The following is a 25203-nucleotide window of genomic DNA, read 5'->3' as shown; positions in this document are numbered from 1 at the left end:
GTGGTAGGATGAGATGGGCACATAGCATCTGCATGAGCCACGGTTGCAACCCACACTTCCTTCTGCAGCCACAAACAACCTAATAAAATAATGTAAATAAATCCCAATTTTGAAGTGTTTCAGAAAGCCAAAGCTCAGGTAAACCCTCTTGCCACGGAGCTGCGGAGCCAGCAGCGTTCATCTGCTTCCCTCGCTCGCAGAGCCGTTGCGATGGGCCGTTCAGCGTTCCCCAGTCCCGTGCAGAAGCAAGAGGCGCCGTCGCTGCCCCGCAGGCCGGGCGCCGCGGGGGCCTCAGCTTCTGCTGCTGTCCTTAGGCAGAGCCAGCAGCAGCCCGGCCCCAGGCTTGACAGACGGAGCCTAATGAGTCAGCGACGGGTCTTCTGCTGATCCCGCGCAACCGATCACGAGGCGACAGCTAAAGTGCTGCTTCTTGGCACTTCTGGAGGACGTGGTCCCCGGCCCCCCGGCCCCTGCCCCAGCCCCAGCCGTCTCCTCCAGCTGCTGCCGATCAATGCAAACCAGATCAGCCCTCCGCTGTGAATTGCAAATTGGATCCAAAGTTGGAGGGTCACTGCAACTGCTCCCCCATTAGACGGGAAGCAGCACCAAAGATCTTTTCTAAATAAATCAGACTTTATTGTAAAACTCGGCCACTGATGAGACAGAACCTCATTAGCATTGATTTTAAAATAAATTATTGAAAGTGGCTTTTGCCTGCTCTTTGCATTTGTAAAAGAGAATGTAAATGTATCCGTAACGACGCTCTCCCTCCACCGTTCCCACACACGCTCCCCAAACCCTCTTCCTTCGTGCTTTCACCAATGGCACCTGATCCCCTAATCCAGTTTCGGCCTCCGAGCGAAGTCAATCAARCCCGCTCCCCCGGCACAGCGCGTCCCCGCGCACACGCATGTCCACCCGCGCGGCCTCCCTGAGCCTCCGGGGCCGCCCGAGGAAGGACTGCGGTAGGAGACTCCCTGCGCCGGCGGTGCCGTGCTCCCGCCACCGCTCCGCGTCCCCCGCTCCGCGCCCCGCGCTCGCCTCCGGCCCGCGTCCGCTTCCTGCGGGCACCGTTCCCACCCGCGGAGCCGAGCTGTCCTCAGAAAACCTCCGCGCAGGGCCCTCCCCGCGCCGCCCCTGCACGCCCCCGGGAAGCCGGCAGCCGGCACTGCCGCAGGAAAGCACACGCCGCAGAGGAAACGCTGCCTTCGGGTTCCCGGAGCGAGCAGAGCCRCGGCTTTCCCGAGCAGCTCCCCCTCCCCGGCCCGCCTCGGCCCACTTGCAGACGAAAACCCCGGCTCCCTCCTCCGCCTGCAGCGAGCCTGGGACGGCCCCACGGCTCGGAGACGGGCGGGCCGTGCCGCCGGAGCAGGCAGGGACGCGGCGGGATTCGGTGCCTGCGCAGAGCCCGAGTCAGCGCGAGCAGCTGAAATGCAGAAATCCCAGTTTCTCTTTCTGAGCCGGGGGCTGGTGGCAGTAGCTAAAGCAAGGCTGAGTCTGGCCTCGCTCTCCCACCTGCAGCCCTCTCAGCCCTCCGTGCCTCAGTTTCCCCTGCCAGGGTGAGGATTTGCTCTGCACCTATTGCCAGAGCCGCTCGGAGGAAACCGGCAGGCGATGCCCTGAGCCCTCTCCGCCCGGCACGCTCGAGCCTGGCCGCCGCGCACGGCTCTTCGCGGCCGTCGGCGTGGGCACCTCCGCCTGCTCCGCGGCCCCGTGCCAGCACCGAGCAGCGGCCGGGRCGGCCGCGTGCCGAAACGCTGCTGCCCTAAGGAAATGCCGGGCGCAGCTGCCCGGGGCCCCGCGAGGACTGTGCTGGATGCACGCTTGGAGGAAGCAAGGAAGGAAGGAAACTCGCACGCCTCAGGTTGGATTTTCCCAAGGAAATCGCGTGACTTCCCTTCGCTGACAACGGCCGCCTCCGCTCGCCCTCCCGCGTCCCCCCGCTCCTGCGGCGCTGAGCAGGGTCTGGCCGCAGCGTCCCCTGCCCGCGGCGCGGCGGCCACGCGAAGGTGCTGAGCCGGAGCGCGGCCGAGCCCGGCACGGCCCGCGGCGTCAGGGCGCGCTGGCCCCGGATCTCCCTCTGCAGATCCTGAGCCGTGCAAGTCGTGGACGYGGCCCTCGAGGACGCGACAGGCTCCCCTCCACTCCGCAGCCCTTCAGCCTGTTGCAGCCCTCTGGAATAAAGTCTAGAAAGGAAACTCTGGCTCCCCAGAGCCTCAGTGGTTGATYGCAGGCGATATCTGGACTTTAGAGAGATGAATCAGAGGGAAATGCCACAAAAACACGTCTCCCGGGCTTCCCCCCATGGCATCTCCCCGTGCCAAAGCTGCAGAGCATCCCAGCCCCACGGCCGGACACGCCGTCCTCGGGGAAAGGCCTTTAACAAGCCCCTGGGGCAGCTCATCGCCTCGGGCCGCCCTGGGGACCGGCCCCGGCGCGGCTCCCTGGGACCCGGCCCCCACGGCAGCCCCCAGCCGCGGCCGGGCCGCGCACCCACCCCGCCACCGCGCCGGAGCAGCCCGGGCGTCGGGTGGATTCTCAGAGGAGCTGTGTTTTAATGTAGCAATTTGATTCAATTTTCCACTCTATAAAATTACCCATCACTGCTCGTTGCTTCCTAACAGACACCTTCACTCTTAATTTAACAATCCTATCGAATTCTGCCAGGGAAATTGGAAAAATTTATCACCTGTGAAATTTTATTTTTCCTTGGTTGTATCTGTTTTTGTAAAACTTCATTAACGACGATGACTTGCTGAGGAAATTATCTCTTCGTCTCCCTCCCCCTTTCTTTTCTCCCTCTCTCTTTCTCTCTCTATTTTTGCTTGGGACACCAGAGAAGCAGCTTGGTCCGCAGGAGACCCTGGCTCGGCCAGGACTCCCACGCTTGTCGCGAGGCCAAGGGCTGTGACGGGCCGGGGCAGAGGCGCTCCGGGCAGAGCCGCCCTCTCGTACCCGCCACGAGTGCTCCTCCGGGTGCCTGCGACTGCTTCCCACCACTCTGACATTCGGGTTTCTGCTTCTCCAGCAACATGCCACCACCCCTGGCGTTTAACGAAGCAGAGACCTGGGGCATGGGGTGGGGTGGGGGTAAGGAGCTTGCGCAGGCCACAGAGGAAAGCTGTGGTGGAGCAGGGATTTTAGCCATGTTCTCCCCGTGCTGAGGACCCCACACAAGCTGGGGAGCTGCCTCTCACCCGTCTCCTGCACCCTCGCACCCCGCAGGCAGCCCTGCCGCCCATGGGCTGAGTGCTGGGAGATGCCAAGAAACCGCAGCAACAGATCTCCTCCAGGAAAGCTGAGCCACAGCCGGGCAAAGCCGACACGGAGGCCAGTGTCCTCTGAGAGGCGAAGAGGGACTCTGCCACCTCCCCGTGCCCACAGGCTAGGCTGAGACTCCCCTTTGGTGCAGGGACYCCCAGAGCCGCTGGGCACCTTCTCTCCATGCCGTCCTCCCCGAGCTGCCCTGGCTGTGAGTCCTCTAACCCGGCAGAGCTTTGCACTCGGTTGGAGCACCCTGCACAGCACCCGAGTCGCTTTCTCTCATGTGGCAGCAGCTGCTCAGTCCCTGCCACACACGCACGAATGCGAGTTTCCAGCCGGGGCACCCAGCCGCGGGCTGCAGACAGGGTGCTTGATGGGGACGGCCAGAGCGCAGAGGCAGCGCGGGGAGAGGCAGCTCCTGCGTCGTGGCTGCCTGYGCCTTGGCTCGGCGCAGCCGTGACGCCGGGCGCAGAGCTTGCCTGCGTGCCAGGGAGGCAGAAGACCTGGACAAATCACTGGGCCTCGCAGCAGCCCATGTACAGCAGCATCATCCACCTGCGAAGGACCCCGGGTGCGACAGCCCAGCATGTCCAGGAATCCCTCAGGAYTGTAGAGAGCCAGGGCCATTAGCTGCTCCATTGCAGGAGACCRAGATCTTGTGGCTCCTTGTGTAGCCACAGAAGGAGTAGGAAGAGAAAGTCTTTGGGCAGGGGATAATCTCTCCTCAGCAGGATTTGACCCCGAGGACTGCAAAACACAGAGGATGCCCACACACGGGGGGCAAAAGCACTGCTGAAGCAAGGTGCTTAAACCTTGCTGTTTGCAGTGTTCAGGCTGGCGAGCGAGCAGACTGAGTCACAACCATTCAGACCATCCTTGGAACCTCCTCAGTGAGCTCTTATGGATCTGGGATGGGCAGGACCAAGAACACAGAAAAAGCGCGCAAAGGAATGGTTTAAATGAAAGGTTTTGCTGCAGTGTCCCCTTCTCCGCCACGATACTCTGCAACCCTGACATCAGGACAGCAGTCTACCGTGTGGGAGCAGGAGAGCAACATCTGTGGAAACCAAGAGAGAAGCTGGCTCACAGGGTCGGCTGGCCAAGCAGCAAGGAGTGCAAAGCACCAGAAGGGCTGCAAGAGGAATGGAAAGATGCTGCAGATCACAGGCACCGTTAGCAGCAGTCATGAGGAACTGCAGGCCTGAGCCTCCCTTCCTGCACATCCCACTAGCCTGAGGCTCCAGTGCCCTGAACATGGGGGAAGAGTATCTGAACCTGTTCAAAGGGCACAGATCACTCCTATACTTTGCATCCAGGAATGGGGGCAATGGAGGGGTCCATCGCTACATCAAACACTGTGCAAGCTCCTATCAGGATCACCATTAGCAGCGCGTGGAACAAATCTCTTTTAATATCTGCTCTGTAACTGCTGTTGTCAGCCACAAGGCAGTGAAGAGTAGGACACAGCTGCCAAAGCCACCAGGGATGCTGAAAACCCTTGTCCTGACAGACTGTCAGTGATTCACACCCAGCAGCCTGGAAACCCTGCAGCACTCACTGAGCTCAGGGCCCTGCTGTAGGTGTGCCTGGAGGAAGAGAAAGCTGCTGCCCAAAGAGCTTGCAATGTAAACAGCGAAAGTGAACGTCAAGGAGGAAAGATCAGAGATGAACAGAAGCTGAGGCTTTGCTCAAGGTCATACAGGCAGCCTGGGCTCCCTGAGCCCCAGCTCCGCTCCTGGCAGCCGTCTTCATGTCTGTTGCAAATTGCTGAGTATCGTTTCCTTCAGCAGCGATAACAAGACTAAGATCTTGAGCACCATAAAATTTCTGGTGCATTTAATTTTTTTTAATGACTACAAATATAAACTTCTGAAATAAATAAAAAGAAACAAGAGCCTATTTCGGATCTCAGAGCACAGACACCAAGGGCCCTGCTGTAGATGACAGGGTGCAGAGTTGGACAGTTCCAATCTTGGCTCAGAGGCAGGACAGCACATTTGTTTGAATAAGGCTCAGGTGATCCACTGACCAAGCCCTGGAACATGTCACACCATGACTCCTGCTGAAATGGTAAGAAATATTGCAGACCATGCTGCCCTCTTAAGCTGTTTGGTTTTGTGCCAAAAAGATTGCTTCTGGCTTCTTTAACTGGCAGCCACTGCTCTGCTACCTCCAGGCCTAGTGCACTGTTAGTGAACTAACAGGGGTTAGTCCTTAATGCAGTTATTTTATCATCTCTTGGAAGGCCAGTAATTGCATTACAGCCATGACTGCATGCCCAGAAGGGAGCATTTTCATCATGTGAGACTGATTTTGCAGGTAACACAGCCCAGAGATTCCACTCTCGCCAAACTTAATATTACCCGAGCTGAATGGAGCACAACCTATAAAGGCCACGTCACCTGGGTTTACAAACCATCCAGCTCACCAGAACAGAAAGCGTTTGGTCTTGTGGCCCATAACCAGTCTGAACAAAGAAATAGAGTCAAATCTTTGAGTTATGGCTCCATTAGACGCAGCAGAGCCTAAGATGTTTATTCCCTTCAATATGTTATGTGACTAAACTCTCCTGCCACGTACGCAGGGTTAAAGAGGATTAAAGCAAAGGGATGGCTCAGTTTTCAACCTGCTTATTTGGTTGCTTACCTGGTAAAACCTCATAGATGTCATCCTCTCCCATCCCATTGTCTGGCTCATCCTGATTCATGGTAGTGTTGTGGGATCCTGTATTCAGAGAGTCAGAACTGTCCACATCATTGTAGGGATATTCCTCATCCTCTTCATCATACGGGATAGTGAAGGAGGTCAGATCTGGCAGGAGAGAGCGAAAAAACAATGAAAGGAGCAAAACTCACCAAGCTGCATGCTAGTACTTTCAATGAATTGAAATCAAGTAACAAAGGCATTTTGTTCTCACTACGGACCTTGCAGGGAGTGCCCCTGCCCAGCCCATGAGCATCTAGTGTAAAGAAAATAGGATAGAAATTGAGAATAGACTAAAAAAAAAAAAAAAAAAAATAGGATAGAAATTGAGAATAGACTAAAAAAAAAAAAACAAAAACCCAAACCCAAGGAAAGAGAACAAAGCCAAATTCAACAAGCACCTCAAGGAACTTGGCCTGACCCCATTACTGGACATTTCAGAGAAGACTGATTTCAGCAAGACAACAAGGAAAGGAAACAAAATCACAGGGTTTGTTGGAATGAACTAAACAAAACTGATTTGCCAGGACATGAACTAACAAACTGGGAAGCATCAAAGGGTCTGAAACAGTGCAGCTGCCTATGATTTCTAGAGGGTTTCCATATGCAGGGCTGGAGTATGGTCTTAGTTTTGCTGGCCTCAAACTGGAGTGACTCCAGTGGAGCCAAAGCAACAGCCCATCCCTCGTAAGCCAAGCACACAACAACAGATCCGCGACCCCGGCAGTGAGGAGCAATTCCCACCCTCCTCCTCCGCTGTCTCGTTCTTGTCCTGCTCACTAACACCTGCAGCTTTTGAGAGACTCAAAAAATGCAAGGCCTAAAAATGCAAAGCTGGCCATAGCCACTGTCCAAACATCCTCATGGAGCTGGGCTCGTCTGCCCTTGGCCTGGCACTGCCCTGAGGGCAGAAAAGCCCCTTCCTTGGCCAGGCGGCCTGWGRGTGTTGGGATCTGTCTGAAAGAACMCGGCATGCCGGCTCAGGCCAAGYTGCCAGACTTACCCTTCAGGAGGAACTGGATCTGGTCTACCCAGTCTTCAGCCTCTGCTTGACTTCGGGCTGTGAACTGCAGAGAGGTTCWCTAGTTACCATGCTGTTTCTTAGATGCAGGAAGAGGAAAAAGGGTTGCAGCTAGACTATGGGCCTGAGATCCTGGATGCACCATTCATCTACGCTGTGACTTTGGGAAAACCATTTCACTTCTTTATCTCCATTTTCCAAACAGGGAAACAGAAGCGGAACAAAGCTAGACTATCCCAGAGGAAGGCTGTCAAACTTAATTCATTAAACTAATTCAGACGAAAACCACAATCCCTACTGAATATACTATACTGAGTCTGAACCAAGACTCCCATCCAAAATGTCCTGGAAGTTCAGGAAGCCTCTTGTGCACACTTTGTGGATTGGGTCATTTTTACCATTACACCATTTTCCAGGCTCTGCCATTGATGCTCAGCAAACTGGACGTTTATATTTAAACTTATCTGTGAATTCCTTTTTTTAAAAAATGGACTTTCCAAACTCAATCCTTTACTGCTTTCAACTCACATTCTCACTTAACCGTTATGCATGAAGGGCAAATAGAGCCCAGGACAAATCTTGCATCCAGGGAAGGTCCATGCTCAGATCAGCGGCCAAAAAGGAAAAGCACCAACATCTTCTTTTTTATTCTACAAGGGACTGAGGTTTGGAGAATCATAGTGTCCCTGACCCTGCAGGTCCAGCCTGCGCCCCAGACCTGTGACCATATGCTCTCGTGCCTAGTGGCCAACCTGCACAGAGGGTCCATTTCTTCCCTCTGTTCCTACCTCATAGGTGCGTTTGCCAGGACAGACTAACTCAAAACAACATTTTCTTCGAGAGTCTTTGCGGAGATGGGAAGCCAGTCGGGCACTATAGTGCTCAATGGAAAACGTGCCTTTAGGTTGTTTGCCTGTGAAAAGAGAAAATGTACTACCTTTAGAGCCTGCATCTTTCACCTAATTTGCCACCTGAGTGGTGCTGATACTTGCTGCTTACAAAAGGAAAGCAAAATACACAGAGTTGCAAGTTATGCTACACCACATGTCAATGGGAGATAGCCAAAAAAGACCCCCATGCTAAGTATCTCTACCTTCCGGGAACTCTAAAGGGAATATTATAACTTCTTCATAGAGACACAGTCAAGAGGATGTCCTTTTAAGCATCAAGAAGATTGCAAACAGCCACTGAAAATTTGCCAGGGTCACAAGACTGCATGAGATAAGCTAGTTGTAATGAAGCAGAGACCACTGTGTACTTGGGGAAATATGATACCAATGATTATTCTTCTGGTAAAGAATTAATGGGCTGGCATACAGGAAAAAATACTTAGTGGGGCCTTTGAGAATTGGCATATGATTCTTGCAGATGCATGTACATGGCCAGGGTCAGCCAGAGTGGAGAGAGGGATCTTCACTGCACTCATCTGAGGCGTGTTTATTTACCCCAGCTGGGCATTCAGCTCATTACTTCCTTATGAATCTTCCTGAGTAAGTGTGGGAGTATGATTCAGACAGTTGCTCTTTTTTTGATTTGCAGATCCTTAAAAACTTCCAGGGCGAGGTCAAGCACTATGTAAGGGCTTCAGCCCATCGATAGCAGGTTTGCTTTACTTTGTTATTTTCTGGAGACCCATTTAGAAGCTGACAACTGCTTGTCCCACAGAAACAACCAAATATCAGCTCTTGGCTTCAACACTTGCCTCTGCTAGTGGCTCACCAGGAAAGCTTGAACAACTCATACCCTTTTGTGGGCCTCAGCCTCTTTGACTTTTGGGAACAGCCTCATGCTGCCAGGGGGAGAAGAATTGGGAAATTTTTCTGGAAACCTTTGCAAAAAGTGCTTGAGATCCTCAGACAAAGGGTGTGGAAGAAGGACAAAGACCCAGCTTCATCAACACTCGTCACCAGAATTTGATTTTGTCCTAGCTGCACTGTTATCCAAGTCTGTACATGTATTTTTTGTAAGCTGTTAAAGTGCAGTGTTTCTGGATGGGTGGAAGAGAGTGTGGAAGGCCATATATCTAGCCATGCCAAACTCTGTTGGAGATATTAGCTGTCTGTTTATATGTACCTGATGGAGCATGACTGCAAAATATTTATATACACTGACACATGGATTATCTACAGTCACTTAGGGGGTTGAAACCCAGCTGATGGCTAATGGAAAACTTGGTACATCATTTTATTTACACACAGCTCTGTTCCTGTGTCTCTCTTCTCTTGTTCCCTACCTATAAGGATGTTTGGAAAAGGAAAAAGCTGGGATCTACCTTTCCAGAAGAGCCTACATCTTATGCCTTGATAGGAAATTACAATCTTCCTCTTATTTCTCTTAAGTCCAAGATAAGAAATTATTTGGTCAGCAGGAGGAACAGTGAAGAAATGACAATCAGATCCTTTAGATATGTTTGGAAATTGCAGCCAACACCTCACTTTCAGCTGAAATGACTAGCAAAGGTCTGTTTGCTTTTTTTTACATTGATAATAATTTGCCTTGGGAATGCACTGCCCCACGGGCTCCCAGGGACCGGCGCCCACATGGCTTTCCTCTCCCAAAGGGAGGCATTTCTAGGCAGCATCATGCTTTGGCCACAGTAAGGAATGACTGAATTCAGGTTACTTCAATAAAATTCATCCTTAAAACCTCAGMAGCTCCAAACAATGAAATGATCCACAATAGATGTGTTTTTCTGGTGAGACATTAACTGTGCATGAGCACGGGTCTTCCCTTCCCTTCCCTTCCCAGCCCTGTCCATGCCCTTGGCCGCCACTCACAGCTTGGGGACTGAAGGCGGGTGTCTCCCCACTTACTTTTCTCATTTGCATAGTAGTAAAAGGTCCTTCTGCTGAGGACACACCATCGCTTCTGCCACTCTGACCCAAAAAAGCCATGGTCTGGAGAGAAAAGGAAAACAAAGGCGTAAAAAACATTAATGTCTGTTCTTTTGTTGCATACTCCCCCATACAAAACAGTTTGGGGAAAGAAGACTCATTTCCCACCACAATCCCCCAGGTTTCTGGCACGAAATTCAGGCAAGAAAATCTAGACACATTCAGGCAAGACAATCTAGACCTGATCAAGTATGAGAAAAGCTGCCCATCCTTCAGGCCAGGAGCCCCCTCCGAGCTTTTCCAAGCTCTGCAGCACAGAGAGCTGTGGTGGCTTGGCCCCAGGAGGTCCTCAGCTCTGCTAACAGAGAGGGAACACAACTTTATGTTAACTACCCTAAATGAGGTTTAAGCAAACTTCTTTTACTCTGCAATTGGAACAAGCTAAAACACGCACAGGGCTGGTTATGCAGCTCGGCTGACAGCCACAGGGAATAAAGGGTTGTTCCTACCTCATCCTACCTATCATACAGTAAATAAATCAAGATAAGATCTGAATGATGAGGAAATAATTTGTAGCTTTCACAAGAGTCAGTAAAATCAAGATAAACCCGAGGCTGACTCACAGTCCTTATCTCAACTTGCTAATGTGTGCAATGCTATGAACTACCTTGTCTTCACCAGGATTTTATCCTCATTAGGTATTGCTCGTTTGGAAGGACATATCTTGCCCTAAAAGACTGGATTGCTGCTTAATTCAATTTCCGAGTTTTGATCTTTGTTCAGATTGATGATCTGCAACAGAGAGTAAATAGAGGCTGTACCCTCCCCTATATCTATGACGTCTAGGAAAAGCCTGAAAGATTCTGCATGTGTTCACTGTCAAATCTGCAGAAAAGATGCATTTTGCTGTTTGTTCTTCATCCAAAGATTTGAATTCTTGGATAGTCAGAGCTGCCTTGATTTGCTGGTGCACCTCCTGGGGAGATCAGGCAGGAGGGAGGGGGCTCCCATCTCTGCCTGCAGATGTGGGGCAGACAGCCACAGAAATAGCTTCTGTCCCAGACCTCGAACCCAGTAGAAGTTAAGACTGGATGAGAGTTGCATTTTTGAGAGTTAGCTTAGGCACTGAAATCACAGACTGTCAGAGGAACGAGAGTGCCCAAACCACAACGGCAGATTTCTGAATTCCACTGTAAGCAGCACCAAACACCTGAATAAACATTTCTTCCCGTTCCAGTTTATCCCTTCTCACATTAGTGATGCCCTGAATGAACCGTGCTCCTCAGGAGAACCATCAGCCTTAGCAGCTCCTCCACCCAAAGCCTTCCCCTAGCATCTCACTCCATCTACCCAACCTTACCAGAAAGGATAAAAAAGCAGACAAAACTGATCACCCAAAACTTTTCCATTATTTKATGATGCATTCGTTAGGCCTTACCTCTGGACCTCTTCTCCAAATATCCTTGCTTCAGAATGTTCCCTGTGTCCTGAACAGGTCTCGGYAGGATTTCCTCCAGCCCTAGAGAGAGCAAAGCAAAACTGTGGGGTTTTCTGCTCACACAAAGCCTCCACCACACAACCCACACGTACGTAAAGCACACGTTGAGATGAACACAGCTGCTGCCCCACATAATCCCAGCATCTCCCATGGCGGCACTGCATGTGCCACACACAAATTGCAATTTCACCATTATTCTCAACACAGCATCATGTTAGGAGGGTGGAAAGACCTTCTTCCAAATCAYGAAGCATCTCAGGACAGGTATCAGACCACTTATGTGAGTCCTGAGAATTAGACACCCATGGAGACAGCAGAGCCTCGAGAGCACACTTGGACTTGTGCTAAACCCAGAAGGGACACGGTCACCCCAGGCCACCCAGTTCAGTCGGCACCTTTCCCAGTTCCTCTGCTCCGCTGGAGCACAGCTCCTCTCCTCCAACCACCCACGTGGGTCTCTCCTGCTCCTGCGTCACTTCTTTTGCACAGCACCAAGGAGCAGGTCCCTGGGCTTCAGGCTCAGCAGGGATCTTTCCACTGGTTCCAGCAGGCTTCGTGCCAGTGCTCACACCCAGAGGAGACCTGATTTATTACTCTGTGGCTGGCACAGAGGCTCTGGCCCACAGACAGAGATGATGACCCGCAGTTCCACTTTTCTTGATGTCCCAAAAGAAAATGCAGCATAAATCTTTCAGCCTCTTTCCCTGCAGAGGAGGTCTAAGAAAGCAGACTAGTACTGTCTGGAGTTGCAAATCGTGATCTATCACGACCTCATGAGCTAGTCACGATCCTGGTTGCAGGCTCCCAGAAGCAGCCCTCAGGGAAACCCAACCACAATTCACACGGCTACACAGGCCCTCCTCAAATGGCAAAGCCTGGTACAGACTCCTGGGGCTGGTGCTCAGCCCTTCCATCATGGCTGGAGGCAACAAACAGGATCTGGTCAGGTTTGCAGGCCTGCAGAACACGATCCTCAGCTCTGCTGTCTGCTCTAATGTGGACCATGGCCTCTCACCTGTAGAGCCCCGAGCCACAGAGGGGCTCTGGCTCTGCACCGCACACCAGGCAGGAGGACCGCAGCTCACCCCCAAAACCASTGCGGCCAGGAGTTCCCCAGGCTCCAGGCTCCTGCTGAGAAGGTCTCCCCCTCCTGTCCCGCTCATCTCATGTCATCATAATTTGTACTGAAACACAATGAAAAATGACTAACTAAACGCCACTAATCACCTCCCCAGTGCCTAGCCTTGGCAGCCTTGTAAGTATGAATAACTTCCCAGAATCCCAGATCACAAGCGTTTCTCTTGTTTTCTTAGCGTGTCTCTCTAACATCCAGCTCTCGGCCCCATCCATCCCCCCTGTCAGTTCCCTCATTCACAGGCTATTTTCATTTTTTTATTTTATAGTTTGCAAACTCTGGGCTCTCTRTAAATCCTCCCCAAGGAGATGTCGGGGCGAACAGCAGTCACAAAGATGCACAAAGTTTGCTTGGGTGGGACGGCTCCCCTTCGTGGGTCGGGGTCTCCTTCTGCCGCTCTTTGTTAGCTCTAAACCAGAGCCGTGCAAGGGCAGATCCTCGCTTCGGATAACCGGCCAAGGCAACTCACCTTAGAGGACGGCTGGGGCACTAGGAGCTTGCCTCCGTGCACGCCTCTGGAGGACACGCACAGCCCCCTCCCGCAAGGATAAATCTCACTTCATTCCAGTGTGAGCTGGGCTGGGCTCACTGCTAACTCTGCTCCAGAGAAGAGCAAAGCAGCAGCAGCAGCCGGGGTGAAAAGGGAGCACTTCCTCCGTTTCAGCATGTGGAGGTCGCTGCACAGGCGGTCACGGAGCCTAGGAGCAGGGGGGAAATGSGGAGGAAGACTAGACCTCCGTGCAAAGAGTGGAAAACACTGGTCTTAGCAGTACAGTTGCAAGAAAGCAAACAAGGATGCTGAAAAGGACATAAATTCTTATGTTTTGGCGCTCAGACTGGCCAACGTGTATCAGTGATCGGGAAAAGATTTCTTCCGAGAAGGTGRGGGGTTGCGCAGAATAAAATCCTGAGGGGTTTCGGCACCTCCCGTGGAGGCCGCCAGGCCGGGGCGCCGGCGGAGCCAGGACCCCRGTCCACGCGGCGCACCGCCTCGGACTCCTGCAATCACCACGTCCTTAAATTTGGCTACGGGGCTGCGCGGCAGGAAGCCCATTAGCACCAGATGGGCTGCGGAGCAGCTGTGAGCAGGGTCCTGCGCGTCCCTCGAGCCCGCCGTCTCCCGGGGGCTCCAATCTGGCGTCCCTCCTCTGCACGCAGGTGAAAGCTCCTCCGCGGCACACGCGCGCTCAGGCTTCTCTCGAGCGATGCCGAACATCTGACTCGTAAAAAGGCACATTAAATATTTTCTCAAATCCAAACCGGCCCCTTTTGCTAATGCAAATCTAAATGTCATTTTATGGGACACTTATAATTATGAAAATGGGACGGTGCTGCCTGATGCACAAGGAGACCCTGCGAGTATGAATATTACATTAATGTGCCCRATGCCAGCTCACTGATCCCGCTGGCAGAAGCATAAAAAATGCTTGAGTGAAACTTTTATTTAGACGTTAAGATTCCCGGCCCCAGCGGGGTGGCAGAGGCAGCCCCAGCGAGATCCCATCAGTGCGAGCGCTCGAATTGAATTACCCAGGGGGGAAGGCAGGAGCTGCGAGTGCCGCTTCGCTTATTTAATTTCATTTACTTTCAGTACATTATCAGCATGGGGCTTCCCTCTGCCCCCGGTCCCCCAGGAAAGCAGGCGGCCGAAAGCGCCGGCACGCACGGAGCCGAGGGGAGACGCCGCCGGCCCCGCGCAGCCCCACGTCCCGGCCCTCCGGCGCTACGTGATCCCGTGGCTCTGGAAAGCCACGTTCCGCCCCGGCCCGGCCACATCCTCGGGATTTCGGCTCTCGCCCTCGCGGTCGCTCTCCGAGTCACACGCAAAAGCCGCCCGAGAGGTCGGGGAGCCGCGGCCAAAGCTGCGCCGAGGCCGCGCCGGTTCCCGCTGCCCGTCGACGGGCTGCTCGGAGGGACGGAGCACGCGGGCACGACGGCTACAGCTCATTCCCGATCCTCCTCCCCCTTGGTCGCCGCGGATCCGGCTCCCGGGGACTTTCCCGGGAACTCCGCAGCGCGTCTCCGAAGAGAACAGAAGCGCCCGAGGTTTCCCCGGGCGCCGCGGCCGCTGCGCTCCTCTGCCGCCGAAGCTAATGAGAAAAAACCAGGCGGAAAGAGGCAAACGAACCCTCCCGCCGTCTCCAAAGCGAGCCGGCCTCGAGAGACGCTGAAAGCTTTTGGAAACCCCCCGCGGCCTGCCGGGGCGAACGGGCCCGCGACACGGCTGCTTAGGCTCCCGTCGCTAACGGCCGTCGCCGCGCGACGTTACAGCTGCTGCACAAACAAAAGTTTCACGTGCAAGAGCCGGGGGCTGCTCACGAGCCTCGACGCCGGCAGCCTCCGCCGCGGGGAGAGTTCTGCCCCTACGTGAATACCCCARTTACCTTCTTCCTCGAGACCAAGAGGCTCTTGGAAGAGGCTCTGCTTCCCCGCCCACGCTCGGCACAGAGCCCGGCTCGCCCCGCTCCCGGCCGCGGGATCTCTCCTCGCTCCTCTTCGCCCCACCAACGCGCCACGGGCTCCGCAGCGCCGCCCGTCTCCTCGCCCCGCGGCTCGCCGTCGCCGTTCCCCTTAGCGGCTCCCCGCTTCCCTCCGGGTCGCTGGCACGTCGCCAAACCTTTCTGCGCCCTGCGGACGGCTGGGGGTCGTTTATAAGGAAGGGAATGAAATGAGCAACTATTTCAAGGAAAATAGGGAACTAAACAATTGTCAACGGGGATCACATGAAATAGATCTTGTGCCAGACTAATTTTATTGCATTTTTTGAGCAGGAAAATAAGAAAGTAGATGAAGAAAAGGCAAGGGATAATGGAGAAGATTTATTTGGGCTTCAACTTGACTTTTCAGAAGAGGCCAGTAAGCAAAATTCAGAGTGTAGGCATCCACCCCAGGATAACTACTTAGATTGAAAACAAGTCAGCAAGCAGGACGCTGTTAAAAATCAATGGCCACAAATCATCGAGAGCAAATTATCAACTGACTTATCCTTTCGTTCAGCTTTGGGATCCATCCTCTTCAGCGGCAGGAGCCCTACTATGGTACGTAGCATCCCCATCTGCAAAGCGAGTTTGCCCCCCMAAAAAATAACCCACGTAAAATCTGCAGCTAAGCCCAGAGCTTCCTTCAGGACGGGCCGCGGCGCAGCTGCTCCCGCAGGCCGTTTCTAAATGTTCTCCCGCAGCAGCCAGTTCGGGCTGGTGTTGAAGGCAGGAACCAAGACTAATCGGCCCAAGGGAATTGCTGAGGCTTTGGACAGCCGCCGACGTTCAGGCCTGAGCACGACGCCCGTGCAAGTCGCTCARTTCTCACCCGAGGCTGAACGGGGACCGATTACCTCTGCTGCCCCCGTGGTTCTCGTTGGACCACATCTGACGGCCAAACACAAATAAACATGGGACACGCAGACGGACCCTTGGTAGATGCCAAGTTAGTGTTGGATTCATTGTTGTTTTTTCAGAGGAGACCATGAATGTGGTTTTTATGATTGATAAGCAAACAAGAGAACAGACAGTCTGTGGCAAACATTTGACTGCAGATTGGGCTGGTATTTAGCCTGAGAGGGTGGAAAAAACCCTCCAACTTTATTGGTGTTTTTTTTAATTCTGTCTGGAAAAATTAACAGCAAGTTTGAAGTTATACCAACTTTGCCAAAGGAAAAAAAAATCAAAATTCAAAGAGGAGGCAGAGCCTTTGGCCCAAAAGTTTCCTTCCAAATCACTAAGTCTATAATTGCAAAATAAAAAACACTAAATCTCAATATCTATTTGCACAGCTCATTAGCTAAGGGCTCACACTCAGCAAAGAGGGAGAGAAAAAAACCCTTCAGCACCAAGAGCATTTGGGAAGTTGCTATGGAAACCAGCCCTTCGCGAGGGCTTTGCAGCGGCAACTTGCAAATTTGTGCTCAGATGTGTCTGTCTGTCCATCCGTTCACAAGCTTCAAAAGAACACGATTTTTTAAAGTCCTTTTTAAAAAAAGCATAATGCATTAAATATATAATCTGTGTAACTGATTCCCCTGTTATTTCTCTCCCCCAAACATAACATTATGTCAGACATTCGACCTGCTGTGCTACCAGGACAACATGATTTACAATGTGAAAAGGGAAAACCTAAATCATCATGTAATGAAAACATTAAAGTTAATGCATCACAAGTGAGGAATTTATTACCATTAACTCCAATAAACAGTTATAAACCACCCGTCCTTTCCTGTCCACGCACAGGGACACAGACGCAGGGACTTCATTAAGCTCAACTTTCTTTCCTTCTTCACCAGACCGGTCATGTGTGCTCCAACCGGCCACCATTTATTGTTAAGTGGACTGGCTCATTTTCCGGGGACTGAAGAAGGTTTGAAGGCCTCATCCATTTCGTTCCACGGGTGGCTCGGCGCAGACAGATGGAACGGGAAAGTTCACGAGACGTGCAGCTCGATGAGTTTATTTAAACGCCGCTGAAATATATGCTTGACAAAAGCCAACTCTCGCCCTGGCCCTGCACGTCGTTACTCAGAGAGGCCGATGTATAAGTAATAACATATGGGCACGCTGTGCGCTTACACCGGATACCAGCTTACCTCAGGGTGCACTTGGCCAAATATTTGCTTCTCACTGATGTTACACCACCACCTTGGAAACCGAAGCCTGACATCTGAGGCCTTGCCGGCCCCCCGCCGCCCGGCCGCCGCGGAGGAGCGGAGCAGGCTGGCGGCCCCGCGAGCGCCCGGCTCTCCCGGGGCCCCATCGCCCCGGCGCCCCGCAGCGGGTTTCAAGAGGGCTCCCGGGCACTGCTGGGGCGCGAGCCGCAGGGATGCAATAACAAGCTCCACCGTTCGGTTATTAACTACCGACCGAATCCTTCACAGACGTAAAAACACCACTGGGTTCAACAGGAGCTGAAGACCTGATCCGCTAACCGTGCTCCCGGGTTTGTTATTGCAGGGCTTCCCGCAACGAGGGCTTCACCCGGCACCGGGAGCCACCAGCACGCGGTCTCCCCCCCGGTGCACAACCAAGAGCTGTTGGGGAGAGCGGCAAGTGAAACAGCAAAAGGGGGGRAAGGCCCACGCTGTCGGGGAAGGCTTCAGAGCTCCTAGGAGCACGCCGTCCTGCCGCTGAGCGCTCAGAGCCCAAACCCTGTCTCCTCCAGTTGCTCCCCAAGTGAAGGCACCAACGGTTGTTGATGCAGCAGGCAGCAAAGCCCCTGGGAATATCCCACTATCTTGAATTTTCTCTGGACTCTTGTACCTCCATCAGGTCCAAAGAGCTCTGTGCTCTGGTAGGACATCAGTCCAGACGTGAACGCTGTGGGTCCAACCCCACAAATCACTCTTAGCCGTTCACCCTATGAGCAAGTGCCGAATGGGCACCTGGAAGGGCTGAGCCGCTCTGCGGAGGCGTCACGGAGCTGGGGCATCACCGAGCACAGCAATCCCGAGCCCCCCGTGTCACCCAGGCACTGGGTCCTCTCCACATCTTCCCTCCCTGAGCTTTCAACAAACAACGAGAGGGATGGAGGGAACCGGAGACGCAGCCAGAGACGGGACTGCCAGAAAGAACGGCGAGGTGAAGCACGGCGGCAAACACCGACTCTCGGTGCTCACTGCGGTGCTCCAGGCCGCTGAGACGTTTCCCTGCGGCTGGAGGGTGATACTGGCTTGGAAGGGCCAAACTGCATCACGTTTCTGCATCCCGCTGCATTTCCCCGTCGTGTTCTGCCTTCCCGCAGCACGAATCGCTCGACCTGAGCCGCTCACAGCGGCCACAAATCAGTGCAGGAAAATTCCCCAAAGGCAGACACGATTTTAATTTACAGGGTCTCGGCAAGGCTACGAAAAGACCAGACACCTGTTGGCTAAAGCCCATCTTAAGGCTTGGCCCTTTATTCCTATAAAAATTCTGTACCACATAATCGTCAACCTTGACACAAACGATTCCTATAGATCATTGTGGAAAATCAAGAGGATTTAAGGAGAGAGGAGGGTTAGGAAAAAGTAAAAYAAACGACATGCAATTTTTCAAGCGGAAACAATGGCAATATGAAGATATATCGGCGTCAGCCATTCTGTAGGAGGCAGGAGGCTGTGCTCTTTTACCTCTCGCAGTGTCACTCTCGTGACCTCTACCATTTGAAATGCTTTGATTCCACCTTGCCCAAGGGATCTCCGAGCGCCGGGAAGAGATGAGGAATGCCCGCGCCTGACCTCACCTCCACACTGTCTAACGACCGACGGCATAAATCAGCTCTTCCCCTCTGCAGACCCGAGTGTCAAGAACCCATGTGAGAAGGCTGGAAATATTAAATGATTTCCCCGAGGGTTTTTATTGTTACTTGGTTTCTCTCCTGTAACTGTAGAGCTGTGTTTCACACCAAGAGCAACTTTCCCCCGAGACGGCCGTTTGTGCGTGAAACGAGCGGGCAGGACGCGGAGGGCAGACGCGCCCGGCCGGCAGCCGCCTCGCCGAGGAGCAGCCGGGCCGCGACCGAASCTGCAGCCCAGACTCGCTGTGCCGCTCCTTCCCGGCTCGATGCAAACCTGAGCCAGTACAAGTCCAGTAAAGTCAACGAAGCGATGTAAGGAAGGGACCGGTGAGGCTCCTGACATAAGGACACGAGAGTCCTTCTGTCGCTGCGTACGAGGTGAGTGAGAAAATCCAGGGGAGAAAATAAAACCAGCCAAGGGCACCGTACCGCGGCCTGATACGGTCTCGGGAACAGGCCCGGCCCACGGGCCAGGGAGGGATCGCAGAGCTCGCGGAGGGCAACGCCGCTGCGGCCGCTCCGGACGTCGGGGACGGAGCTGCACGTTACCGAGAAGCAACGGGTACGCGGGGGCATCGCGCGTGTACGAGGGAGCCGCTCTGCCTGCACCTTCCCTTACGGATATTTTCCTGCCTCTCTAACCCTGACACGAACTTGCTGCCGCACTCTCCATAGTAATTAAACACCAGGCCAGGCAGAGCGCTTCCGTTTTGCTGCTTCTTCCTGAATTTTGAACTTTGAACATGTGATATGGTCATCCCAGGAAAGACTGGTGGGAGCTAGCCCCACTTACAAATGGATTTATTTCTCAGAGGTGCTAGTCGGTCTGCAAACACCCCAGWAAACAGCCCCTTCTCTGGCCAAGTGTCCACAGTCAGAAGCCGTGGAAACGGCAGAGGGAGGTTTCAAGAGAGACCCGGGGTGAGACGGGGCAGGCAACGGGCTCCGCAAGCACGAGCAGGCTGGCGGGGGTACGGACCCATCACTGAAAGCAATCAAGCTCCGAGTTACTGGAAAACACGTTTGGTTGCTCACATGCAAACCGGGATGCAAAATAGCTCAAACCACCTCCGGAGCCTGCTTGGGACAGGTTTTAGGGCCGACCGGGACAGGCCAGGCAGCCGGCGGGCAGCTGCCCCGGCTCAGCGGCTCTTCGGTAAGCTGAGGCGCGGGGGCAATCGCTCTCCAAGAAGATAACAGAGAGTCTTGTGGAATCAAACCAGCTTATTTTAGACATATTTAACCAACCTTTTTACAGYATTCTTCCTGGAAAAACAGGCTGGTGTTTGCACAGTGTTTTCCAAGCCCCAAACCCCACAGAAGCGCTAAGCGCRGTCGCGGTTCTAGCATTCAAACCCAGCATCACTCTTTAAAACGAGAGTTTGAAGGTAATTAGTCCTAACTGCCTTTGCGATGCAGCTCCCGAATCGCCTCATTTYGAAAGCAGGTCGAGGCACCTTCGCGGTCGGTTCCTCGGCAAGAGCTCCCCAGCGCCGGCGGCTCCCGCGCTTCGCCGCCGGACGGGGCCGGGGGCCGGCGAGCCTCCTCGCCCGCGGCTCCCCCAGCGCRGCGTCGCCCGGCGGCGGCCGAACGGGCCCCGAGCCCCGTGCAGACACCGGTTTCCGCTCGGTTGCCTGGAACTGGATTAGGAGTCAAGCYAACTAAACCAAGGGCAAAACAAATTCCCAAGTCAATCCTGCGCTTTCTGGCTGGCAGCGGCACGGTTTAAAGGCCGAAGTTTTATGCTGGAACTTGCCGTCTCATCGGTGAGACTCCTGCAGCGATGAGAAAGGTCCTCGCAGGGCTCAGGGCGGCTGGGGGAGGAAGCCGCCCTTCCCGTATTTATTAAACTCTCCAGTTCAGATGACTAGCTTGATTCTCCCACTTCCCTTTGATCTAGGTGCTGTTCTATTTTTTCCTTGCTTCCTACTTCTCAGTAATTGTTAAAAAAGTAAAATCAACAGGTCGTAAAATGATAAAAGCCCGTTCTCTGGTAAATCCTCCCCTTGGGCTCACTTCTCCTCTCGTTTTACACTGATAAAATGCCCCTGCCTTCCCTGGAGCCCTGTTGATTTACATCACATACCTTGGATTACGAAAGAAATGTTGATTTTCTGATATCAACACAACATGAATCTAGACACACCCAGCCTAGCACTGCTCGTCAAATAAATCAGGAGCCGAGCCGGGAATAGCTTATATACAAGTAATAGAGATTCAACTACACTATACTGATACGGCAAGAGCAATCCAACCTCCTTAATGTAGATAGTTATATCCAAATAAAGGTGCTTTATGTCAGTATAAATTATCCTCTTCCTATTTAGGGATGCCTTTCTACAAAATAAATGTGCTAGAGCAAATGCCAATCTGGATATAGTTATACTGTTTAGAAAAAACCAAAACCGCCGGCAAGCCCTGACCGAGACGCTGGCCGGTTCGCCGGGGCACGGCCGGCTCTTTCTCCAGGCCCAGCGGCTCCCGCGGGCGCGTGCTGCCCTGGATCTGCTCCGGCTACGTCCCGCTGAGCCTCCCGCGCCGCTACTGCAGGGTAGCCGCATCCTCCTTTTTCCCCCCAAACCGCCGCTCGGTGCCTCGCGCTGCGGCCGAGCCGGGAGCCGGCGGGAGCCCCGGCCGGCTGAGCCGCCAGCCGAGGCAGAGCCGATCTCCAGAGCAGCCAGGTGAGTTTCAGACCGTGCTTAACCTGGGATTATYTCTGCACAAATTCGACTCAGCGGAGGCAATTTATACTGACAGAAGGCTTTGTACCACGTGCTTTCTTTTGGTCCTAAGCGTCTTACGCTGGTTTTTAGCATCTTGTCTATCCACCGCCACAATTAAACACACGTGTAGATACGGAGCCGGAGGAAGGGCCTGGCGCAGGACGGAGACGCGAAGCGGGGGCAGAGCGGGGCGACGACGGGCCGCTGCCTCTGCAGCGTGCCGGGAGCCCGCCGGCGACTGGCTGACCTCCCCGCGAGAGAGCTGGGAGCCAGGCGCTGCCTCCTGCGCCTTGGCGTTTCCCGTTTTGTTCAGACGGAAACTTTGCAAAATTGCGGAGGTTCTGGGAGCCCTCGCCCGGGCGGCAGAGCGGGGCTTCGGGAGCGGGCTGGCTCCCACCTGCACGCCGCTGCCCGCGGGCGCAGCCCAGCGTGGCGCGCGCCGGGGCCGGCGCGGGCGGCTGGAGGCGGCCGGGGTGAGCAATTCCTGCTCCCAAATCCCCCGGCCGCTTCCAAGCCTCAACTTGGTTGCTCCCCGTGCAGCTCCGGAGCGGGGCCGGGCGCCCGCCCGGAGCTCCGTAGGGATCCCGCTCCGCGCCGGGCTGCCTGGAAGCTGCTCCCTTTCCAGCCGCGGCTGCGTCCGGCCCCGCAGAGGGGCAGCGGGCGCGAGCTGCAGCCCTCCGTGGCGTGGGGGACGCCAAGTGATTTAAATCACCAATTTCAATGATGATTTAAATCATCAGGCAAGACATCTTGATTGAAAGCATCCATTTTAATGTTGTTTTGCATGTGTACTTTTTATTCACTTTCTCGAGGAAAGCTGGTAGCCATTAAAACATGTAGATAAAGTTAGCTTTTATGGTAAATTTAACACTTCTTTTAGCTAACCAGCAGAACATGCTATATCTATGCAAAAATATTTCGGTCATTATGTAGCTTAACAAACATTTATTTGGGTACTTAAATTTTGTATTATGTTACAAAATGGTGAAAGATGCGTTTTTTAGTAAGTGATTATTAACTTTTATTCACAGCTAATGTCAAACACTATATGCACTGAAACTGAAATTCAAATAAAAACCTACAAAACCAATGTTTTCAATTTTATTACTACAATAAATTTACTTTTAACTTGATGGATATATGGGGAAAAAAGTTTATCTAAATCCTTTTAAATTTAAAGCTGATTTATTAAACAGAGTATTATCTGCAGTGGTGGGCTCAAGTCTAGGGTTCCTGGTTATTGCATCCTTCAGGTTTTCAGAGCAGCAGTTATCCTCTCCAAGCCCATCTTCCACTTCTGAATTCCAGACAAAAATAGCTGCTGCTTTTTTCCAATTTTCCACTGTTTGGATAAGACAGTGAACTATATTGCTGGAATATATGGAATTAAAGAACATAGTACATAGTTTCCCTGTGCTTCTCTGCTTAGGACTTCAGGAAAGCCTGGGACTGCCTGGACTCTCCTCGGCCTGGGGCTTGCCTAAAACTTTCGCAACCAACAAGTCTGGGGTTTTGCATTTCTTTTTTTAGTACAGCACTTCCTCATAATATTCTGGAGCCCTAACAGATTTCTTTTAAGGGTTCATCTTCTAAACAGTATTTGTTGATTTAGAAATGCACCTGGAGCTGCCACCCGGCCAGGGGCAGCCCAAGAGCCTGCGGAGCGGTCGGCACGGTGGGAARGGGCTGGGACGCCCGGCACGGGGCTCCCGGCAGGGGCGCGAAGCCCCGAAACCCGGCAGGAGGCATCGGCTCCCCCCTTCCTCCCCAAACTGCCGGCGCGGGACCCCGCGTAACCCGGGGTTTCGCTCCTCATCCTTCTGCGTCCAGGCGACATCCCGCCTCGCCCGGTGCAACCGCCCCTCCGCTGCTGCTCCCCGGTGCTTTCCGGGCTCTGGCACCCCGAGGTGAGGCTGACGCAAGGAAATTTGGTGTCTTTGACTTCTCCCAGGCTCCCGCGTCCTGCAGCCGGGCTGGGCAAAGAGCCACGCGGGGATTGGGAAATCGGGAAGCGTCCCTGCGCGCCGCAGCTCGCGGCGGCGGAAGAGCGAGCACCCCGTGTGCAACGTGGGAGGAGGCCGCGCCGAGCTCCGGTGTTGGCTGATACAGGGCAATTAGATTAAAGCATCTTCCATTAGCGAAGAGTGAGAGTTTGCTAAGTGTGGTATCCGTTAGCCCAGAGTCATAACAAACCCGCAGATAAATGAAGTGCCAGTTACCTCCTTCAGGAAAAAAAAAAGAGCAAGAAGGGGGAAGAGAGCAAGCTGCTTCCTCTTGGAATCGCCTTGGACTCCCCATTCCCCCGTCTGAAGAACGGCCAGAATTCAAGTGTCCCCACGCTCCATCCCTGGGAATCAATTTCCCCCCAAACTGACGTACTTAATACAAAATTTAGAACGGGTGGCAAAGGAAGACACCTAGGATGGGGGAGAAAGAGCCGGGATGAGGCGCAGGAGCCCGGGATGTGATACAAGGAGCCCGGCAGGGCCGGGCGGCTGGGGCAGAGCGGGCGCCGAGCGGGTCCCCGCGGGCGCGGGAGGAGCAGGAGCCCCGGGCGCCCGCGAGAGCCGGCGCCGCGGCAGGGCGGCGTTCGCCGACCGCGGCCTGCTACCCCGGGCACCCGGGAGGGAAGCGGAGATGAAACTCGGCCACTGCTTTTCCTTGTTGCAGATAAGAAAATCATTTGTCACCGTGGGGCAGGGTGGGTGCCGGGGGTGGGCTTTTATCGGGAAGTGTCAGTCTGTCCACACGACCTGGAGAACAAATGTGTGTTTTATCACCCGCCGAACAAAACCCGCCGAACACCTGCAGCAGGCGTGTGCCCCGGCCGCTCCGGCCCCGCCGCCGCGGAGGGAGAAAGTCACAGTGATGGATTTGCCCATCTTAATTAATGTAAACAAACAAAAGAGGAACATCAAATAATGCCCGTGGCAGGCTGAAAGCGGAGCCGGAGYGCGGAGCGCGCTGTACGAAAGGAGGCCTTTTGATGTGCGGGCCGCGGGATCAAGGTTTGTAAATAGCAGCAGCTCCGTATCGCCGCTTATCCAAATATTTTCATTTCCCATCACAAGCTAAGAGCCAGGGGTTGATGGTTTTGTACTCTTCAACTTTCAGCTTTCACCCTGCAGCCCCGGAGCGAGCGAGCGGAGGCAGCGGTGGGGGGTCACCCGCTGCCCCGGGAAGGGCTCCGGCGCTGCACCGCGCTCCCCGCGGCGAGAGCCCCCGGCTGCCCCGGGGCACCTGGCGGACGCATCCTGCAGACGCCAGCGCCACGCTCCCGCGCCCTCCGGACGCGAGCGGGGCAGTGCAGGAGCCCAGTGCGAGCCCAGGGTGTCACACCAGGGCACGCAGCATCACCCCGCGACGCAGGGACGGCATTCGCGCTGCCGACGTACGGGGAGAAATCCTGCCCCTCGGCTCGGCACCGGCGCTGCGCCGCGGCCGGGCTCCCGCGTCGCGGCCGCCTTCGCCCCCTGCCCGCCGGGAAATCGCCCCCTTCCAAGGTGGACGCCCATGTTYACTCCCGAACAGCCACAGCTCTCAAATTAGGAGAAGAGGAAGAGAGAGGAAAGCTTTCCACCATAAATATCCCGTGGATTCCCATCCTGACATCAGGGTTACACTTTGGGTCTTTAAAAACACATACGACTAAAATCAAGCGCTTCCATCASCCTCTCTGGCATATTTACGGCCTCGGAGAAGGGCTCCCAGACAGAAATCCGACTTTGACTTACACAGGGCCTGGCAAAGGTCAACGCACG

The 25203-nt window shown here is 54.0% G+C and overlaps 1 protein-coding gene across 1 annotated transcript in view; it reads right to left on the bottom strand.

Annotated features, from left to right (window-relative positions):
- The window catches only part of SKAP1 (src kinase associated phosphoprotein 1), a 155164-nt gene that overhangs the window by 17849 nt on the left and 112112 nt on the right, over nt 1–25203 (bottom strand). The window contains exons 5-9 of the mRNA XM_085313027.1: nt 11261–11341; nt 9802–9885; nt 7777–7901; nt 6971–7034; nt 5911–6075 (exon numbers count right to left, since the gene is read on the bottom strand). Of these exons, the coding sequence (XP_085169153.1) occupies nt 5911–6075; nt 6971–7034; nt 7777–7901; nt 9802–9885; nt 11261–11341 (519 nt within the window). The remainder of the gene's footprint in view (nt 1–5910; nt 6076–6970; nt 7035–7776; nt 7902–9801; nt 9886–11260; nt 11342–25203) is intronic.

This window comes from Rhea americana, unplaced genomic scaffold (assembly GCF_003343005.1).
Source record: "Rhea americana isolate MKP2758 unplaced genomic scaffold, rheAme1 scaffold_374, whole genome shotgun sequence".
Lineage (NCBI taxonomy): Eukaryota > Metazoa > Chordata > Aves > Rheiformes > Rheidae > Rhea > Rhea americana.
Note: the sequence above shows the minus strand (reverse complement) of the source record. Positions and strands in the feature narration are given on the sequence as shown.